The sequence below is a fragment of the Telopea speciosissima genome, chromosome 9, assembly GCF_018873765.1.
Source record: "Telopea speciosissima isolate NSW1024214 ecotype Mountain lineage chromosome 9, Tspe_v1, whole genome shotgun sequence".
Taxonomy (NCBI): domain Eukaryota; kingdom Viridiplantae; phylum Streptophyta; class Magnoliopsida; order Proteales; family Proteaceae; genus Telopea; species Telopea speciosissima.
Window position 1 is genome coordinate 8,049,690 of NC_057924.1, and position 21,341 is coordinate 8,071,030.

General features: G+C 38.0%; 2 protein-coding genes across 5 annotated transcripts in view; both read left to right on the forward strand.

Annotated features, from left to right (window-relative positions):
- Positions 1-8,486: 8,486 nt before the first annotated feature.
- Positions 8,487-12,066, forward strand: LOC122638590 (cysteine-rich receptor-like protein kinase 11). Its single transcript, XM_043831454.1, has 5 exons — positions 8,487-8,946; positions 10,187-10,324; positions 10,434-10,531; positions 11,402-11,521; positions 11,848-12,066. The coding sequence occupies exons 1-5, from the start codon at positions 8,487-8,489 to the stop codon at positions 12,064-12,066; spliced, it is 1,035 nt and encodes a 344-aa protein (XP_043687389.1).
- LOC122639828 (cysteine-rich receptor-like protein kinase 10) overlaps positions 9,570-21,341 on the forward strand; it is a 75,213-nt gene continuing 63,441 nt past the window's right edge. For all 4 annotated transcript variants that reach the window (XM_043832822.1, XM_043832824.1, XM_043832823.1 and 1 more), the window contains exon 1: positions 9,570-9,583. The gene's annotated coding sequence lies outside the window, so the exon portion shown is untranslated. The remainder of the gene's footprint in view (positions 9,584-21,341) is intronic.

The window sequence follows — 21,341 nt, forward strand, 5'->3', positions numbered from 1 at the left end:
AATCCGGTTTCTATACTTAGTTTATACTATAGATGTAGTATAACATATTATACTATAATATATTAGTATTATAAAATATAATACTAATACTAGCAAAATATATATTATAATATAAGTATTATAGTGTATTAATATACACTTTGAGTGGTCTCGCTATAGCTTGATTTGGCTGTAGGTTGTCCCTTTTTTATTGTGGAGCTTTCTCCTAGTTTTTTCTTGTTCTTTCCCCTTGTTTTTTTGAAGGGGAAAGTTTCTCTGTTCTTTTTAATATATTTTCTTTCATCCAAAAAAAAAAAATACTATAATATATTATTAGTATTATATTATATTAATGTATTATAATATATTGGTACCAAACCGGTTCTAACCATCGGTTCCTATGTTGGATCCGGAAAGTAACCAAGTCCTGCCTATGTTCTATTCCTTAGTTTCGGAATTTAGCCAAATTCTATTCGGTTCGGTTTGGTTTCAGTTATTCGGTCCATATCCGGTTTCAGTTCCAGACACCTTTACTCACCACCGCCACCACTTCCACTACCTCGTCGCCACCGGATCACCACCACCACTACCACCCTTACCAAAGAAATATATATAATCTGTTCTCAAAAATTGAACTACCAAATAGATTAGTTTTATTGAAATATTTCATACTGATACAATCAAAACAATTTCAATTTTTTGACCAAAAATTTATTTATTGACTATTTCATGAAATCAATCCGAGATTGAAATAGAAATCATACCAAATCTGGCTTAAATTTGGCATATTGACTAAGGTCTAAGGATGTCAAAAGTGAAAATCGAAACTAATCAGCTTATTTTTATTTTGAATATTAATCTTTGGTTTGATTCAGTTTTTTAATCTAAAAAACATTGATTTCAAACCGAAGATTCGAATAAAACCTAAATCTAACATTGGTTGGATCAATCCAAAACCATTACACCTAAAAAAGTTCTTCAATTTCAAGAATTACAAAAAAAAAAAGATTTATAATGTGTTATATGGTGTTGAATATGTTAAGTGTAGTTAAGCCTTTAAACCAGTTCAATGATTTTGTGAACTCCATCTTCCTGAATCTTATTACTTAACTTATGATATTGCTCTGCTATTCCCTTGAGTTGCAAGGAAACTGACTTAACCATCAGTGATTCTTTGTCAGAATCAACTCCGGCCTTCTCACAGTGTCTTTTCCTTTGTCTTCTACAAGTACCTCATGGAGCGTAACTCGTATCTGCAGATAGTCAATTTTCTGCTACACAACAACAATCCCAGTCTTTTCAGCCCACGTTTGTTCTCTTTAAATTACAAAACCAGCAACCGTTCTGATCATTCGGTTTCAAAGCTGAAAAAGCAAACGCGATGCCGAGGTAGCGAATCTCCAGCCAGTACTTCTAGGAGCGTTCTGGTCAGCCCTCCTTTGTCTTTTTGATAAGGCCCATAACACTGTCCCTGAGGTAAGAGTCGCCGAGGAAAGGAAATTCCTCTCCGATCACCATGTCTCGGAGGTCAGAGGAAGGTTCAGACAAGGAGGATAATGGGAGGGAATTGCGGGGATGTTGGAGGGTTTGTCGATGGAGGAAAAATGGAATGGAGAAGTTTCTGGTGGAAGTTGTTGCGGGAGTTCAGGTCGGCGGTGGGCGACAGAGACGATCTGGGATGGTGGGGTGGGAGGATTAAAATGGACATGGTGATCGAGAAGGGAAGGTGGAGGGGTAAAACGGTCAAAAAATGCATGATTGACGGGGTAACACTGTTTTGGTTAATTTGTAAACTCAAACGGTAAATAGATAGTTTTGTAAACCCAAACCTAATAGAAGCTAATCGGGTAAAGACACCGCAGAAAGATACGAACAGATCAAAACCCAATCGGCAAATTTCAATATCCTTAATATGTTCCCTTCTAAATCAATTCATCTACTATTTTTTACACCAGAGGTTGAGCTGCATTGAGGATGCACTGCAATAGGGGATGAATGCCTGCCTAATTTCATACCAAGTTAAAGTAAGGAGTTAGGGTTTCGGAAGGTTGAGCCGCCAATCGTTAAATCATGGATGATACAAAACACGTGACTCATAAGAAGAAGTTGTAACACTGTCTCTTCGTCCTTAAATAGAGATAATGTTGTCACGAATTTTTATCCTCTCCTGTTATTGCACGGTGCAGTACTGCATCATGCAGCGTTGCAGAGATCATGTGATACAATGGACCCCACATGATGCATATGACCTCTACAATCATCGCACGATGCATTACTGCACCGTGCAATAACAGGAGAGGATAACGATTCGTCACAAATTTTTATCCTCTTCTGTTACTGCATGATACAGTACTATTGTCACACCATAACATAATACAAAGAACACACGAGAGAAAAACATTCTCTTCCTTCTTTTCTCCAAAACGGGCGCACTGCACTTCCCTTTACTCACGCTCAAGTGGTCAACCTTTATATAGAAACAAGGCAAAGTGAGAAGACGTGAGAGAGAGAATATAAACCACTCAAGTAACGTCGGTTTGTAAGACTAACATGAGAGAATTATTGTGTTGTGTGGGTCTCCCCACTCATTAAATTCATGAAGAGGAGACCACCCAACAATTAGGACATCTTCGGGGAAATGGACTGATATGAGATGCATGAACATGATATAAAGTTAATTCTTTTTGAAAACTTTATCTTACTCTGGGCTTTGAGTGGGGGCAATATATGATTACACCTCCTTTTTTATATTTTGGTTATCTTAACATAATTGGAAAATTAGGTTTACTGGTTCGATTCGCCTTTCAGAAAAACCAGGTAACTCGTCCTTGTCAAACCTGGTCAAGGCGAGTCACGCTTTTACTTATTTTTTTAGTGCAATAAATGTGTATAAATTAGTAAAAAATAAAAAATAAAAAACAGAAAAATATGAGAAAACTGGAAAATAAATCACGAAATCACATATCAATGCATTTTGAATTTATCTTTAATAAACAAGAGAAGGGAGTCGAGGAGTCGAGGAGTTGAGGGTTTCTTATTATTCTAGAATAAGGGTGTACTATTTTACTCAACTCAATTTCTAAGTGAACCGGTTTTATGGTTTTTTTTTTTAAATGACTAAACTCACCGAGTTTACCATGACCCAAGTAAAAATACCGAGTCGTGTTTGACTCAGACAATTTGTGATCGAGTCTCGTTATTTTTTACCTTGGCCTAGTCTACACGACTCTTGATCAGGTTTTCCAAAATTTTAACTCGACTCGGGTGACTCGCCCTAATAAAAACCCAGTTTTCCAACTATGATCTTAACTCTAAATGTCCAAAAAAAAAAAAAAAAATCACATATATCTCGGTTAATAAATTAAATTCATCAGGGTTTTAGAAAAATAATAAGAGGGCTTAATGCTTTTAATGAACTGGGATTCTCTCCAATGACATTTAACCCTTAACTTGAATTTTTTTTTTTTCCTTCAAATTAGACGGTGAAAGGAGGTGGATGGGAGTATATCCAATTACCCCAACACCTAACCTTCCAATAATCTTCTACTTCTTCTTCTTATTAGCCGCCCTTTAGGTGCACACCTGAACCTATCTACTTCTTCTATGAATCTATTGACTTCAGGTTGACGTGCAAGGATAAATTAGGCAAAGAGAAACAAGGACCAAGGTTTTGGAATCGACTATTAAAATCGAATTGAAATTAATTAGTTCGGTTTTGATTTAAATATTAATCTCCGTTTCAATTCGATTGTGAACTGGAACATTATCGGTTCTAAACTGATAAATCGAATAGAAACCAAATCAAATCTTGGTTGGACCAATTAATCTAAAACCATTACACTGATAAAATTCTTTGATTTCAAGAGTTATGAAAAAATAAATTAGATTTATGATGTGTTTATATGGTGTTAAATATGTTTTTAAGTGTAGTGTAGGCCTTTAAGGCATTCCAAAGATTTTGTAAACTTCATCGAACCTCCTCAATGCCATTACAGAACTCATGAAATTGGATTCAAACCAAAATCAAACTCATACCGAATAACAAATCAGATAGCAAAACCGATATCAAGCCTAATAATACAAACCGATAAGTGAAGAAGAATAACATTTGGTAAGATTTGGAAAATTGGCTGTGATAGTATTTAATCTAGAGAAAATCTTATTTTAACTAGAATGATGAACCAAGAAGTTGTAACATTACATTTTTGTTTTTTTTAAATAATACATTTTTTTTTTTCACTCAGATAAATCATGTCATTTCTCATAATTATTACAGAAATAATTTTTAACTTTTTGAAAACCTTTCTTTTTAATCCAACAATGTTTTTGAAATTTTCTTTTTATCCTAGAATTAAATAAATTTTAAGAATAAGACAAGAGACAATTAGAAGAAGATTTACAATTTCTTAGTTCACCACTTTTGATGACAACAAATTACACTCATTAATTTATATCTATTTCATTAGGGATAGGACCATTTAATTAAACCAAACCAATAAGCAACTTTAATATAGACCAACCCTAGTGTGGATTTGCAGTTGTTAAAAACAAAAAATAGGAAAAAAGAATACTGCTTGGTCACATCTGTGTTGATGTTCCTACACGCGCTCTCATTGACTCCCATGCTGGTGCAAGAATTACACGATCAAGCATGGTTCTAATGCACGGTATCGGATTAGGTATCAGTCACTTGCAAAAATGATATGATATCGATACAGTATCATAATAGATCGACTGTATCTTACAAAATTACCCTTGAATCTCTTAAAAAAATAAGTTTTCTAACCATTTTATCCATTGTCTGTATTGTTTCACCGATATGGTATCGACACAATATCAAGATCAGTTACATGCAAAACTGGTACATATCGCCCAATACAATATACCGATACTTAAAACCATGCGATCAAGCGACAATCTCTTACCCAATTTTATGAATTGCAATCAATGATCGCCAGAGTCGTTTCGAATAAAAAAGGCCTACCATAAAGTATAAAACTCGCCTTGTTTTATTCAATCACATTGGAGTCAAGCCGTGATGCTGCAAGGAAACCATCCATCCCTTGCGAGGCACGGCCTTGTCCTTATGTGACCCTACCTGAAAGCTCTACAGCTGGTTAAAGAAGACTCTGCCCTAGTCTTCTTCTTTATCATCATCATCTTCTTCTTGAGCCCAGAGATTGAGAGAGTGCATGGCAGAGGAGGTGGAGATTTTGGAGAATAATATGATTCGAAAGTTGAACCGGATAGTGTTTGATTTACACATATATATCATCATGAACCGAACCATTTAATCAGAACCAATCCGATAAACACCTTTAATATAGACCAAACCTAGTGTGGATTTGATGAAGAAGTTAGTTCTAAAAACTTATTAGGAATTGCTGGCCCACTGAGGCCACGCCTAGGGTGCAACTGGCTGGAATTATCCCTTAAGGTAGCCTGAATAGTTTAGAAGAAAGAGGCCATGATTTTAGTGTATGGTATCGGTTAAGTTATCAGTCACTTTCAAAATTGATAGGATATTTATACTGTATCTGCATGAATCGGAATCGGATGTATCGGATAAGTTTATGAATAATTATCACCTCCAATTCCACTAGTAGGGGGAGTGGATCCCATCTTGGACAGTGTTTTCGGGCAGGGGTAGGGTGGTCATTTCTACCCCCATGTGAGGAATTGGAGGAATTGGAGGGGGCAGCGAATTGGAGGGGACAACAATTCATAAGTTTATCCCTGATTTTAATTAAATTTTTTTTTTTAACTATTTTACCCTTTTTCCATATCGTTTTATCAGTATGGTGTCGGCCAAGTGTCAATATTGATCACCTTAATAAGAGAGATAGACACATGGGAGTGATGCCGTACCTACATGGTTCTAAGTATCAGTATTGTATCGCCCAATAGTATCGGTTTTGCTAGTCACCGATACCGATATAGTGCCGATACTGTATCAATAGCATGATACGAACAAGGGGTAAAATGGTCAGAAAACTCATTTTTTTTTAAAAATTAGGGATAATTTTATCCGATACAATCGATCCAAATGATATCATATTAGTATTGTATCGGTTTTGCATGTTGCCGATACCTGTTCCGATATTGTGCACTAAAATCATGTGTACCTACACTCCAAAGAGAGTTCTTTTTCCCAACTTGATATTAGTTCTCTCATAAAAAAAAAATAATAATAAGAGCATATGCAGGGTCATCACACACAAATAGGTCTTGATTTCAAGATGGGTTGGGCAGTAATTTGTGTGTTCCTATGCTTGGAAATAGAGATGTAAACAAGTACCTGAAATTTCAAATTTGATTTGCATCCATATTCGTTTAGGGTTATCAGAAATTTTATTCGTATAATCCCGAAAAAAAAAAATCCACATTGAATATATATCCAACTAATGATATTAAGGTTTTTGAAGATTCAACAGACTCTGAAGAATGAGGAAATGAGAATTGTGAGACTAAAACATGGATTGAGAGTGAATCGTATCTATTGGAAGTGGAAGGTTTGGGTTACAAAATCAAAGATATAAAAGGATAGTCGAAAATCCGAATTCGTATCGCATCCATATTTGTTTAGGGATATTCATAAATGGGCAGGGAATATTCGGATCCGATCACATCTTATCCGTATTTGATCCTTTTACATCCCTACTTCGGAGCAAGAGCCACGCGACTAAGCATCATTATACTTGGTGGTGTTTCCTACATTCTCTCACAGGGCACCATGAAATGACGCCTCTGCCCTCTGGGTAGATACCCAGGCGTGCTCACCCATTGGCTCAAACGCTTGTGTAGAGACCATGCTACCAAGTAGAGATCTCTTGCTATGTATATATATATTCTCTGCACTGGGGGTGCAGAATGTGCCCAGACACATCAGGGATGAGCGAAATGACTGCCCCACCCCCCTTAATGGTTGAAATGGTACACCCGCCCCACTCCATATGTCTAGGCGTATCCTACACCTCCTGCGCTGTTCATTATACAAATATCATCAAAACACCTTAAACTAAAGCAATTGTTTAATGAAACCGAACCAAGCCGTTTATATAGAAACTGTGAAACCGTTTAATAAATGATTTGGTTTTGATTTTAAAATTGAGATTGTATAATTCAATGGTACAAACATAATCTAACTCTTTAAATTGACCATAATGATGACCATATATAAGACTAATAATATATGATCTGGATTAGTCTCTTGTCATTTTTAAGTGCTTAAGTTAATCATCTATATATATGTATTGTTTATTATTTCTTGAGTACCGATAGCTTTACTTTTTCTTTTTTTGTTTTGGTAGATTAACAGCTTTACTTTTTCAAACATTAGAAAAAGGTTAAAGGAGGGGAAGGGGGAACTGGACAAACGAAGTAAATGCATTACAAAGAATTTTCCAACCTTGACCCTTAGAACACGGTTGTTTGTGCTTTTATAATTCTAAATAAATTGGAAACCTTGACTGCTAGAATCCTTTATTGTAACGTAGATCCAACAGAACAGAACCACTAGTCTAAGCTCTTATCCCGATTCTCTCTCATGAGGGCTGCTGCTACCTTGGTGCTTCTACTACTCCTCTCTGCTGCACTTTATATTTCTGCAGCAGCAGCTCAACAACAAAGATCATCAACATCATCCAACATAATTAGCTTGGGATCCTCTCTTTCTCCATCCTCCAATTCCAATTCATCATCATCATCATGGCTTTCTCCTTCCGGTCAATTTGCCTTTGGATTTTATCCACAAGGAAATGGGTTTGCAATTGGAATTTGGTTTGCTCAAATACCTGAACATACAGTAGTATGCACAGCAAACCGAGACGATCCACCTTTGTCTAGCAACACTACGTTGCTCCTTAGCCATGATGGTATCCTGCAACTCACACAAGAACAAGACCAAGTGAAACTTCTTGTATATGTTTCGCAATCTGCCTATTCGGCTTCCATGCTTGACACCGAAATTTTGTTCTATATAATTCTAGGGGCAGCATCATTTGGCAAAGTTTTGATCATTTCCTTGCAGACACCCTTCTCCCAGGTCAACGACTACTCGCAGGAAAGGAGCTGTTGTCTAGTTTATCAGAAACGAATCAGTCGACTGGTATATTTCGGCTCACTATGCAGCATGACGGCAACCTTGTTCAATACCCCCATTAAAATTCCAGACACAACCCCATATGCATATTGGGATTCAGGTACGTTTGGCAAAGGAGACAACGTGACATTAAATCTTGATGATGATGGACACCTGTATTTGCTTAACAGTACCGGTTTCAGTATAATTAGTATATTTTCCGGTGTAAATAATGTCATCGACAAAAGGACAGTTATTTACCGCATGACGATCGATGTTGATGGGTTCTTTAGAGTCTATTCTTTAAAAAGTAGTGTGGATAGTAGTAGTAGTAGTAGTAGTACGTAGTTGGTTGATCAACTGGATATCATCAACCAATGAGTGTGACCCCAATGGCGTTTGCGGATTGAACGGGTATTGTACTCTAATGGATCAACGGGCCGTATGCAACTGTATTCCTGGTTTCAAATTCATTGACGAGAATTGCCAAAGTTTGGGTTGCCAGCAGAACTCAAAGTTAGAAGCTGATCATGGACGTTGCAGAAATGAAACACAAAATAGCAAATATTCCATATTCACGTTGGAGAACACCGAATGGGATGATCATCAATATTCAGTTTTATCACTACAAACTGAAAGAGAATGCAAAGATGCTTGCTTGGCAGATGGTTACTGTGACGTTGCGACGTTTAAAGACCAGAAATGCAGAAAACAGAAACTCCCGTTCAGATACGGAAGAAGGATACTACAAGATACATCCACCACCACTACCACCTTAACTTTTGTCAAAGTATTCACTTGTAACCCCACCACGTCCATTGCTACTCCAACTCATCATCGTGGTAGGATAACAAAAGAAAACCAGGGCGGAGGAAGAAAAGGTGAAGGTATCTTAAGAATGAATTGTTATTCTTGCGTTTTCCACTTTGTGGTATTTGTGTGTCTTCCGCATTAACTTAAGAAAAGGCTGACAGCCAAAGAAATGGAATAATTCATTTTTCTTTTGGGTTCATAAATACCCTCTTAAGTTTTAATATTTTCTAAAATATCTTTTAAAATTCCAATTCCTTGGCTGCCAGTCTTGTAGTAATAAAATTCCTTAAGAAAATATAATCATTTGAATAACAAATTAAAAAAAAAAAAAAAAAAATGGGAAATCTAATCGGAATCGGCTGACATCTATCCCGATTTCGACTGATCCTAATCGTTGCTTCCTGAATCGAAATTGGTTCGGCCGATTCTAATAATTTCCTTTGTAATTCATCTTGAATTGGACTAATTCTCGAATCTTGAACCGATTCAGGCCGATTCGTTTCAGAATCTCCTCTGGCAGATGGTTAAAGAAGACTCTGCCTCCTCTCTGCCCTAGTCGTCGTGGTCGTTCTTCTTCTTCTTCCTGAGCCCTGAGATTGAGAGAGTGCATGGTGGAGAAGGTGGAGAAGGTGGAGAATTTGCAGAAACTCGATGGAACCATGTACGTACACGACCCCAAGAGCCACAGTCGTGTTGCTCTTCTTCTCCTTCGTTGACCTCTCTTTCTTGTTCAGCTTCAGCAGCTGCACCGACCCTTTCTACCTCTACGACTCTTGTCCCAACACAACTACAGCTACCGGCCAATGGAGACCAATCCAACCTCAACATCCTCCTCTCTTATCTTTCCTCCAACGCCAATGGGCTTGTACATTGAGCTCCTCCAACCAGTCCATCTTCTCCATTGTCTCCAATTCCTCTCTGATAATCCGACTCGGTTCACTCAGCTGCTCATGAGCAATACGATGTTAAACGAGGCGGCAATTCAAGCTCCCTTCCATTCTGATAGATTCGCATCAAGAAGCTAGTTTTACACAATTGCCGAATCTGTATTGGCTGTCGCGGTGCAGCCCTGATTTATCAGGGAACGACTGTTACAGATGCCTTAATGGTGCCAATTCTCTTCTCCCCAGTTTCTGTAGAGGAAGGTTTTGGAATCCGAGCTGTAGCGTTAGGTTTGAGCTGGTGTACCGTTTCTATGGGGCTTGAATTTTATATTAAGACTGTTAATGGCCTAAATAGTATCATGAGATGTGAATCCGAAATAATCTGTATTGCACATTTGGGAATGTTAATTAGTTTTTTTAATTAATGCAGAAAAACAAGGAAACTCGTTCAGAAAAATTGTTGTCGTTGTTGTGCTAGTTGCCGCTGCAGGAGTGACAATTCTTCTTTGTGTTCTCTTGTATTGTTTGCTAATCCGGAAGAAAAAGAAGAACCTGTCAAAGGAGAATGGTAGAAGCTTAACGTTGGACTTTTTTTTCTCTCTCTCTCTCTTAAAAAGCTCTTGATCTACTTGATTATCCCAAAATCACTCTTGGTTCTGCTTTTGACTTGTGCACAGGTGTGAACACAATTAAAACTGTGGAGTCATTGCTATTTGATTTCAGTACGGTCCTTGTAGCCACGGAAAACTTCGCCAACATCAATAAGATTAGGGATGTAAACGGATCGAATTTGGTCGGATAGTGGCATTATCATATTCGTATCCGTTTATATTCGGATGGATTCGAATAATATCCTATCGGTATTCGAACGGATTCGGATAATTTTCGGATAACGATTTTTTGAATACAGGTTCTCCTAAATGGATATGAATACAGATCGAATATGATTTTTTGACTATCCGTTGGCATATTTACCGTTTTTATGATGAAGGTTAGGGTTGAAACTTGAGAGTTCAGTTATTACCCTTTCTTCTACTCTTCTTAGTCTTTTATTCTCTTACGTTTTTTATTTTTTATTTTTTAATAGATATGTAATTCCATGTAACACATTGCATAAAATAATATATATAAACCAATAACAAATCTAGAAAAACGAATCACATTATCTTAACTTATAAATTTATAAAAATAAGATAACAAAATCCAATAAGGTAACTTAAAAGGATAGACAAACACAGAGTTATATTTTAGATATTTTATTACCGTTGGACTGCTAAACGAATATGATAATAATTGATCGGATAGGGGGATTATCATATTCGTATCCGATTAGTTTCGGACGGTTTCGGATTCTCCTAAACGGATACGAACGCGGATCGAATACGGATTTACGAATATCCATTTACATCCCTAAATAAGATTGGGGAAGGGGGATTTGGTAGTGTTTAAAAGGTAAGAAAAAAAGTTACAAACATGTAGTAGTAATCGAACTAGAATTCTTATATGTCCAAATTTCAGTGTGCTATCTAATATAAATTCTAATTAGTAATGAATTTGCCAAATTTAGCAATTTAAATTGGGTCATTTGCCAAATCCAACACATAAAGCTACATAAGTTTACTAATCACTTGCAGTTTATCATTAGGGTAAACTTCCTAATGGACAAGAAATTGTTGTCAAGAGACTCTCAAAAAGTTCAGGGCAAGGAGCAAAAGCATTGCAGAATGAAGTTGTGCTAGTGACAAAGCTTCAACACCGCAATCTGGTTAGGCTATTAGGATTTTGCTTGGAGAGAAAAGAAAAGATCCTGATCTATGAGTTTATACCCAACAGAAGCCTCGATTACTTCCTATTTGGTTCGCCCCACACCTCTCTCTTTCACTCAGGAGTTGTTTTCTCTCGAGCTATTTCCATGAATTATACATTCCAATTTTATGCAAATGTGGAAGTAAAACTGAAACTCATGACACTATATCCTCTTTTGTCCAGCCACCAACCTTTCATGATGAACTATTTGTTAATTGCACCGTATCCTAAATTCTGATTCTACCATTTATTTGGATGACCACAGATCCTAAGAAATGCATGCAGTTAGATTGGCAGAGACGTTACAAGACCATTGAAGGAATTGCTCGAGGACTACTTTATCTTCACGAAGATTCCCGCCTTCGAATTATTCATAGGGATCTTAAAGCAAGCAATATCTTGTTAGATGGGGAAATGAATCCCAAGATCTCCGACTTTGGGATGGCAAGAACTTTTGGCCTGGGCCAAACTGAAGCAAATACAAATAGAATAGTTGGGACTTAGTAAGTTTCAGAGTCTCATTCCTTCTAATTGTTATGAACAGAGAAAGTATTTTGACACATTCACATTTGCCAAGTTCTTAACTACTTGGTTTTTTATCCCCCCCCCCCCCCCACCACCACCACCACCACCACCACCACCACCACCACCACCACCTGAAATGTTGGCTAGTATATGTAGCCTCTGGCCAGGCTTGGTGAGGAAACAATAAGTGCATAATCTATGCACACAACAACCTTTATTATCTTGTCCTACAAAAGCAGAGATGAAATAGATATAATATTAGACTGCTTTGGTTAATCATACTTGAGCTGATTTTGGACAAGGCTTATAGCAATTAGCCTAGCTGAAAATAACTGGTATGATGTTTCATGAAGATGGTTCCACCCATTTGGAAATGGTTAACATGAAAATGTAATCTTGGTTAGGACTAGCCACCTGATATATTAGCCACTATAGAGATTTGCTTAAATTATCTAACTAGTGAAAATTAACTAAGGAGAAAGGTGATCAAGTAGAATTTCTATAGTTACTCTTAGTTGCTTAAATTATCTTACAATAATTGGTTGCAGTGGTTGTTAGATTAAATCGATCCGAATAGGGACAAAATCCCAAAAGCCAGGATCTCCATAGGGCGTTTAAGAACACAATCAAATAAATAATAGAAAACAGGGATAGAACCACCAACCTTGTTTCGCATCCATAGTGATGATGATTGCAGCGGAAAATAAAGAACAAAGATCTAGGTGCTTCCCTTCTATTCCCAAAGTAACTGGCCTGATGAGAATACCGAATGCGCAGGGACGACGAACACTAAATATCTCCCTCTCTTTCAAGAATGGACTCCTCAATAGCAATTGAGAATAATAAGTTGTGATGGGTAGAGGGGGGACCTAGCTCTCCTTATATAGTAATCCCTATAGGGTCTGACTCATCACAGTCCCAATAGGAATCTATCTGGCCCACACTAACCCAGTCCACATTAGACTTCTAATATAACTTAATGACCCCACTTTATTAGACCAAAACCTTAATTAGCCTGGTTTAGGGATTTAATTATGTCCATATGGAATTTTATTAGAACTAAAATTCTAACATTCTCCCACTTGGACTTACATTAAATTCCTTATTTTTAAAAAGATTTAAAAACAGTTTTGACCAAAACAAATCACAGGCTAACAACTCTTTAAGAAAACTTTATGTGCATAATTTTTAAAATAAATTGGTTTAGAGGTCATATTAGAAAGTCAATCCTATCCCATAGAGTTTTAGACACCGAATCATGGCGGTAACTGCATCTATGATCAAGCGACACAGAGCCTTCCATGGTCACGAGAGCCCTCAACTCTACTAACACGGATGCAATGTGGTAGTGTGACAATGAGATAATACTCATGTAGTGATTCCTTATGTATTATCCATTTATCAGTCCAAAATCTCTCTTCTTTAAGTGGCACAGGCTCACTAGAGAAATAAACTTTGTGATTCTAACGAATTTGTATGTCTCATCAGAAATAACTCGAGTTATACTTTATGTGTTACAAGACATACCTTTAGGCTAACAACTTAATGCCCCAGCCTTGCTTAAGGTTAACACATTCCTTAAGACTTTAAAATCAGAAATATATTCATCATGTCAATAAATAAAACACTCATGTGTTTAAAAGAAACTGCATGCAATGACACCTGATATATATATATAAACCAAGGTTTACCATAAGGTAAAAATACAGATGAAAAGAAAATTTAAATTACAAAGAAGCAAAATAAAACAAACTCCCACTAACTAACCACATCCCATGATGCAACTAAACCCATGCTCATGACATGTCTCTCAAAAACACAAGGGCAAAGACCTTTGGTTAGGGGATCTGCAACCATATCATCTGTACCAATATACTCCACTGCAATGTCACCTTCCTTTACTCTCTCCTTTATGGTCAAATACTTGACCTCCATGTGTTTAGACCCTCTAAGTCCTTTATTGTTGTTTATAACCAACACAGCAGAGCTGTTATCACAGTATATTTGGATGGGTCTATCCACAAAATCTACAATAGTCAACTCCTTTATGAGATTTCTGAGCCAAATAGCCTAAGTAGCAGCCCCATAGCATGCTACAAACTCTGCCTGCATAGTCAAAGTGGTCACCAATGTCTGCTTTTTACTCTTCCTTGATACTGCCCCTCCTGCCATCAAAAAAACATAACCTGATGTGGATTTTCTGTCATCCTCACAGCCAGCAAAGTCAAAGTCTGTATACCCCACTAGCTTGAGTTCAGGAACGTGTCTGTAAGTCAGCATATAATCTCTTGTCCCATTCAAGTACCTCAATACTTTCTTGGCAGCAACCCAGTGGCTAAGACCAGGATCTAACTGATACCTGCCAAGAAGTCCCGTCACAAAAGCAATATCCGGTCTGGTACAGACTTGAGCATACATGATACTATCAAGTGCGCTAGCATAAGGCACCTTCTTCATTTCATCCCTCTCAGCTTCCTTTTTGGGCACTGTGTCGAACTCAGTTTGTCACCCTTGAGAACAGGAACATTGTCAGGTTTGCAATCCAGTATACTGAACCTCTCCAGAACACGATCAACATAAGCCCTCTGAGAAAGACTTAATAAACGGCGAGAACGATCCCTATGGATCTCAATCCCAAGAACAAAAGAGGCCTCACCAAGGTCCTTCATGTCAAATTCCCTAGATAAAAGTTGATTTATATTATGCAACATCCCTTGGTCACTGCTTGCAAGCAGGATGTCATCCACATACAGAATGAGAAAATAGAATTTGCTCCCACTGACCTTGTGATATATACACTGATCCACTTTGTTTTTCATAAAACCAAACGAAGACACAACACTGTCAAATTTTAGATACCACTGCCTAGAAGCTTGTTTGAGACCGTAGATAGACTTCTTGAGTCTACACACAAGATGATCTGAATCATCCACTGTAAAACCCTCAGGCTGAACCATATAGACTTCCTCATCAAGATTGCCATTGAGAAAGACGGTTTTAACATCCATCTGATGCAGCTCCATATCAAAATGAGCTACCAATGCCATGATCACCCTGAAGGAATCCTTCGAGGAGACTGGAGAAAAAGTCCCATTGTAGTCTACTCCCTCTTTCTGAGTGAATCCCTTGGCTACCAGTCTGGCTTTAAACCTCTCAACTTTTTCTTTGGAATCTCTTTTGGTTTTATACACCCATTTGCAACCAATGGGTTTACAACCTTTAGGTAAATCAACAAGCTCCCAAACATCATTATGTTTCATCGATTACATTTCATCTCTCATCGCATCTATCCACAAATCTGACTGAAGACTAGAAACAGTGCCTGAATAAGTAACTGGATCGACCACACAACCAATGTCATAGTCATGTTCTCCCAGATAGACCTCATAGATAGGTGATATAGCTGACTTCTCTCCCTGGTGGATCTCCGTAATGGTACCACTACTGCCTCAACCTGAATCTGAGGAATCTCAGCTGGAACTGCATCAATGATAGGATCCTCAACCGCATCCTGAATAAGAGGAATCTCATCAGGTGCTACATGAATGTTGAGGACGGTATCAATATCAGGCTCCTGAACTCCAGCAGGTGTAACCAATGGCACAGTATGCCCCACATCCATCTGAATAGGTAGAAGAATAGGTATTGATGTACCAACCATGTGACTATCTTGAACAGTCTGAGAACAATCATTCTTTTCAGCTACATCAAATTCTAGAAACTTCGCTGTCTGTGACTCCACAATCCTAGTACCTCCGCAGGGATTATAAAATTTATATCCCTTCGAATAATCTGGGTAGCTGACAAAGTAGCAACGAGTAGTCTTGGGATCCAACTTGTTTAAAGTCGGATTATACAACTTCACTTCTGCAGGGCACCCCCAAACTCTAAGATGGTTTAAACTGGGTTTACGGTCGGTCCACAACTCAAAAGGTGTAAGAGGAGCAGCTTTAGTAGGTACACGGTTAAGGATATAAAGAGCAGTTTTCAAGGCTTCACCCCATAAGAACTTAGGTAAATTTGTCTTACTAACCATACTCCTCACCATGTCCATAAGGGTACGGTTGCGCCTTTCGACGACCCCATTTTGTTCAGGACTTCCTAGCATAGTAAACTGACTAACTATTCCAGAGTCCTCAAGGTATTTAGCAAACGAGCCCTTAAGCTGTCCAGCATCGCCATGTCTGCCATAATACTCACCCCCACGATCAGATCTAACAATTTTAATAACTTTCCCTAACTGTTTCTCAACTTCAGTCCTAAAAATCTTGAACTTATCAAGAGATTCAGACTTTTCTTTAATTAAGTACAGGTATCCATATCGGGAATAATCGTCTGTAAAAGTGATGAAATAAAAATTTGTACACAATGTGGCTGCATAGGGACCACTGATGTCAGTGTGAATGACCTCTAGCAGGTCAGAACTACGGACTGCAATTTTCTTCGTTATTTTGGTCATCTTTTCCTTACAACAGTCTACACAAGTTTCTAGATCACTTTCAAGAGTAGGCAGGATGTCAGACTTTATCAGCCTTTCCACTCTTGCCTTAGAAATATGACCTAGCCTCTTATGCCACAATGTGAAAGACCATTCTTTAGGTAAGGGTCTTTTAGAAACAATGCTTTCAACATTACAGGAGACGTAAATATCAATGGGAGACAAACACAATCTGCACAATCCGTTGGACATAAAGCAGGAACCAACTTTAGTTGAATTAAAAAATAAATTACCCATAGTATTCTTTATTTCAAAATAGAAACCACTAATGTCCAAAACTGAAACCGAAATTAAATTTCGCCTAAAGGACGGTACATAAAAAGTGTTCTTTAAAGTCAATTTAAAACTAGAATCTAATAATCAAATGACATCTCCCACGAACTCTAGGTCAGAATGTCCATCATTTTCTACGATCAGCCTTGATTCATCCTTGTTTGGCCTCTTCCGATTTATGAACCCCTATATGGTAAAAGCAACATGGTTAGTTGCACCGCTATCTAGCCACCAAGAACTGGATGGGGCTTCTGATAGATTGGATTCACAAACAAAAGCCAAAGAATCATTACCTGATGGCTGCTTGGGCTTGAGTAACCAAGCCTTGTATTTATCGCAGTCCTTCTTCATGTGATCCTTCTTCTTGCAAAAGAAGCAGCGATCACTCTCTTTCTTAAAAGAGTCTTTCTTAGGTCCCAAATTGTTAGTCTGATCGGACTGTTTATTGGTACACTTATGAGTATGGTTTTTAGATTTTTTACTCTTATGGGCTTTGGAAGTAAACAGGGCAGTGGGCTTTTTCTCTTTCTTCAGTTTCTCTTCCTCAGACACAACCCTAGAAATTAGGTCATTAATGCTCCAGACTCTATCTTGGGAAATGTAGTTAGTTTTTATGATGCCAAATTTAGAAGGTAGGGTATTTAAGGCTTGATGGACAATTAGGGCATCTGGAAGAGGAATGTTTAAGGCCTTGAGTTTAGTTTGGTAATCAACCATCCTAATAATGTAATCCCTAACACCCCCAGAACCATCATATTCCATATTAAATAACCCTTGCAGAAGTGTCCCAATCTCAGCATTCGAAGAAACTTTGTATCTCTTGGAGATTGCATCTAGCAATTCCCTGGCAGTACATTTCTCAGGCAGACCACTTTTTAGGTGTTCCGGTATCGACCTCTTTATGGATAGTATACTGAGTCGATTACTCTTTTGCCATGCAGCATGCACAGACTTTTCATCCTCAGTACTATCAGCAGTTAGATCCATTGGTGTATCCATAACAAGGGACGTATGCACATCTGCCATTTTCATAGCAAACATAATGTCCTCTTTCCACTTCTTAAAGTTTGACCCAGTGAGGAGCTCAATAGTAACCATGTTATTATTGATAGAGAAGGTGACTGAAAATTTAAACAATGAACAGTACAATAATTAAAATGATGCAAGTACAGCTTGAAAACTTTATAAGCTAATGAGAATTTTACACACATCATTGTAAAAACACCTTTGGGCTGAATTCTCAATATGCAATTGTAAAAATCCCTACATACCAGTGGCCATGGGAAAACAGCTCAACTTTCAAAATCCACCACCTTTGGGTGTGCAGAATTCTAGGGTCAACCTATTCACATGCATACTGCATATGTACCCCTTCAAGTACCAATACATGATCACCACCTTTGGGTGTATGACCACACATCAGAGTTGAAGGACATCCCACAACTGTATAAGATCGGTGTTTCATAAATCCAACAAGGAAGGTCGCTTTGGCGGCTGCATCCTGTCGAAAACATGAAACCCTCTTTCGGGATTTTCCAAAATTACTTACATCCTTAAACAATGTGTTATTTTATAATTTATGACAAGGGATTTTAAATGTCTTAAAATTAACACAAAAATAATATTAATTATGTTCATCAAGATAGGTATTCCAGCAAGTCAGAAATTGGTTCGGTTCCCAATAGAACGAATCGATAAATTACATAAAAAAGCATGCATCAAAAGAATACAAAAAATATTTAAAATATGCATATCTGATCAAAACAAAGGGCACCACTGTGTAGAGCACAGAAAAACAGAGCCAACGCAAAAAAGGGGACCCCAAACAGAGTCTCGTAGCCCCCAGAAAGCCCGGTCAAAGTTCAAGTCCAAATCCGGTTGACTGTACTGGTCAAACCGGTCCGAAAAGTCAAACCAAAGCAATTAGATTCAACCCCGGTTCAAAAGAACCGGTTCGGACCCCGGTCCAGCCGGGTTCGGGCCAGACCTGGTCGGGTCAAATTTTTGGGTTGTAGGGTCGGTAAACAGGTCGGCCCGACCCGACGACGCACGTTAGCAAGGTTATATAACTGTCAGGGGCGCACGATAGCAAAACCCCATAAATCTTTTTTTTTTTTTTTTTTATTTTAATAAACCTGACGGCGAGTGAGATCACCCGCCGCTGTCGGCGACGCGTGAGAGCGTGTCCGACGGCAGCCGGCGGCGATCCACCCGCCAAAATTTTTGAAATTTTGTGCTCTATGCACCCATGTGGTCAGATTCTGTTTTCGCCGGCTAAAAAAATCGACAGAATGCCAGTGTCCGTACGGGTTTTTGGAAAACTGAAAAAAACCCTAAAAACCTTGATTCGAATCGAAAAATTTTTGATTCCCTTATTATGTTCTATTATTTTGAATCCATATAGGTTTAAGAACGGATCTATGGAGACTCTGATACCACATGTTAGATTAAATCGATCCGAATAGGGACAAAATCCCAAAAGCCAGGATCTCCATAGGGCGTTCAAGAACACAATCAAATAAATAATAGAAAACAGGGATAGAACCACCAACCTTGTTTCGCATCCATAGGGATGATGATTGCAGCGGAAAATAAAGAACAAAGATCTAGGTGCTTCCCTTCTATTCCCAAAGTAACTGGCCTGATGAGAATACCGAATGCGCAGGGACGACAAACATTGAATATCTCCCTCTCTTTCAAGAATGCACTCCTCAATAGCTATTGAGAATAATAAGTTGTGATGGGTAGAGGGGGGACCTAGCTCTCCTTATATAGTAATCCCTATAGGGTCTGAGTCATCACAGTCCTAATAGGAATCTATCTGACCCACACTAAGCCAGTCCACATTAGACTTCTAATATAACTTAATGACCCCACTTTATTAGACCAAAACCCTAATTAGCCTGGTTTAGGGATTTAATTATGTCCATATGGAATTTTATTAGAACTAAAATTCTAACAGTGGTTACATGTCTCCGGAGTATGCAATGTGTGGACAGTTCTCAGTGAAATCAGACGTTTTCAGCTTTGGTGTATCAGTTTTGGAGATTGGAAGTGGAAAGAAGAATAGTAGTTTCTATCACCCAGATGACATCGAGGACCTTAGAAGCTATGTAAGTATGGATGTCTTCACTTCTTTTTTGAGGAAAACCTAAAGAACTTAATGACTTATATGTATCTGGTAGGCATGGAGGCATTGGAATGCAGGAACAGCCTTGGAGTTGATTGATCCAATCTTGAGAGAAAATTGTTCAAGAAGTGAAGTGATGAGATGCATTCATATTGGCTTATTGTGTGTTCAGGAAAATGTAGTTGATAGACCCACTATGGCGAATATAGTCCTTATGTTGAGCACCTACCTAATTACTCCTCCATCACCCTCACAACCAGCCTTTTTTGTGCCAAACAAAATGGAAGCAGAGATGCATATAGAAGGGGAAAATATGCAGGAAGCCGAATTAGGTCAATCTGTCAATAAAGTGTCAATCACTGAGTTAGAGCCCCGATAATAAAAGTGGATCAGTATGCTAGTCACTAAGTGAGAGTTTGGTTTGTTCAACATTTAATTAGTTATGACTTGAATGGAAATAATCTATTCACGAAAGCAAGTGAAGGGATTTCATTTATTCCTCAAAGCAAGGAAAGAGTAGTCTTGGCCCCTCGGTTGTTTTAGAATTTCTATTTCATTTGATTTCACTCTTGCTCTTTAACGAGTACATGGTTAATATGATGGGCAAAGTATTAATTTCTATTAAAATAAAATACTACCCTTCTTCTTTTTCTCCTAATGGCCTCACAACTAAGGGTGTAAAGCGGTTTGGAACCAAGTATTTGGTCGGTTGTGGTTCAGTTCCAAGGAGTATTAATGTGATCCAGATCTGAACCAAGTCCCGCCTCAGTTCTGAAGTTTGGCACTCGTACCAAACCTATATGGTTTCGGTTCAGTTTTGATTCCTGTTCGGTTCCAAAATTCGATTCCTACATGGTTTTATATATCATACTATAAGTATTAGTGTATTTCACCAAAAAAAAAATGTATTATAGTGTATTAATATACTATAATATATTAGTATTATATTATTTTAGTGTATTATAATATATTGGTACCCAAATTCGGTTCGGTTTCGGTTCCAACCATCGGTTCTTGTGTTGGATCCGGAAAGGAACCAAGTCCCGCCTCAGTTAAATTCCTTTGTTTCGAAATTTAACCAAATTCTATTTGGTTCAGTTTTGTTTCTGGTCATATGGTATGTATCTAGTTTCGGTTCAAATTTGACACCTTTACTCACCACTAGGGGTGTCAATTTTGGATCAGAACCATGAACCGTACCAAAATCGGCCCGTTTGGAACTGTATTTGATCCACCCAATAGCTTATTGGTCCGGTTCCAGATCTACCAATTAGGAACCGGTAGAACCAGAATAAATTTCACATCCTAATCTTAATTTTTAAGACTCAAGGTCATGAGAGCTAAGGTCAAACT

What these genes read in the sequence shown, in the direction of transcription:
- LOC122638590 (XM_043831454.1), top strand. Translation starts at nt 8,487, where the DNA reads ATGGATCAACGGGCCGTATGCAACTGTATTCCTGGTTTCAAATTCATT. An exon ending in CGGAGGAAGAAAAGGTGAAG is followed by an intron (nt 8,947 to 10,186) that starts GTATCTTAAGAA and finishes TAATTAATGCAG; the next exon opens with AAAAACAAGGAAACTCGTTC. An exon ending in AGCTTCAACACCGCAATCTG is followed by an intron (nt 11,522 to 11,847) that starts GTTAGGCTATTA and finishes AAATGCATGCAG; the next exon opens with TTAGATTGGCAGAGACGTTA.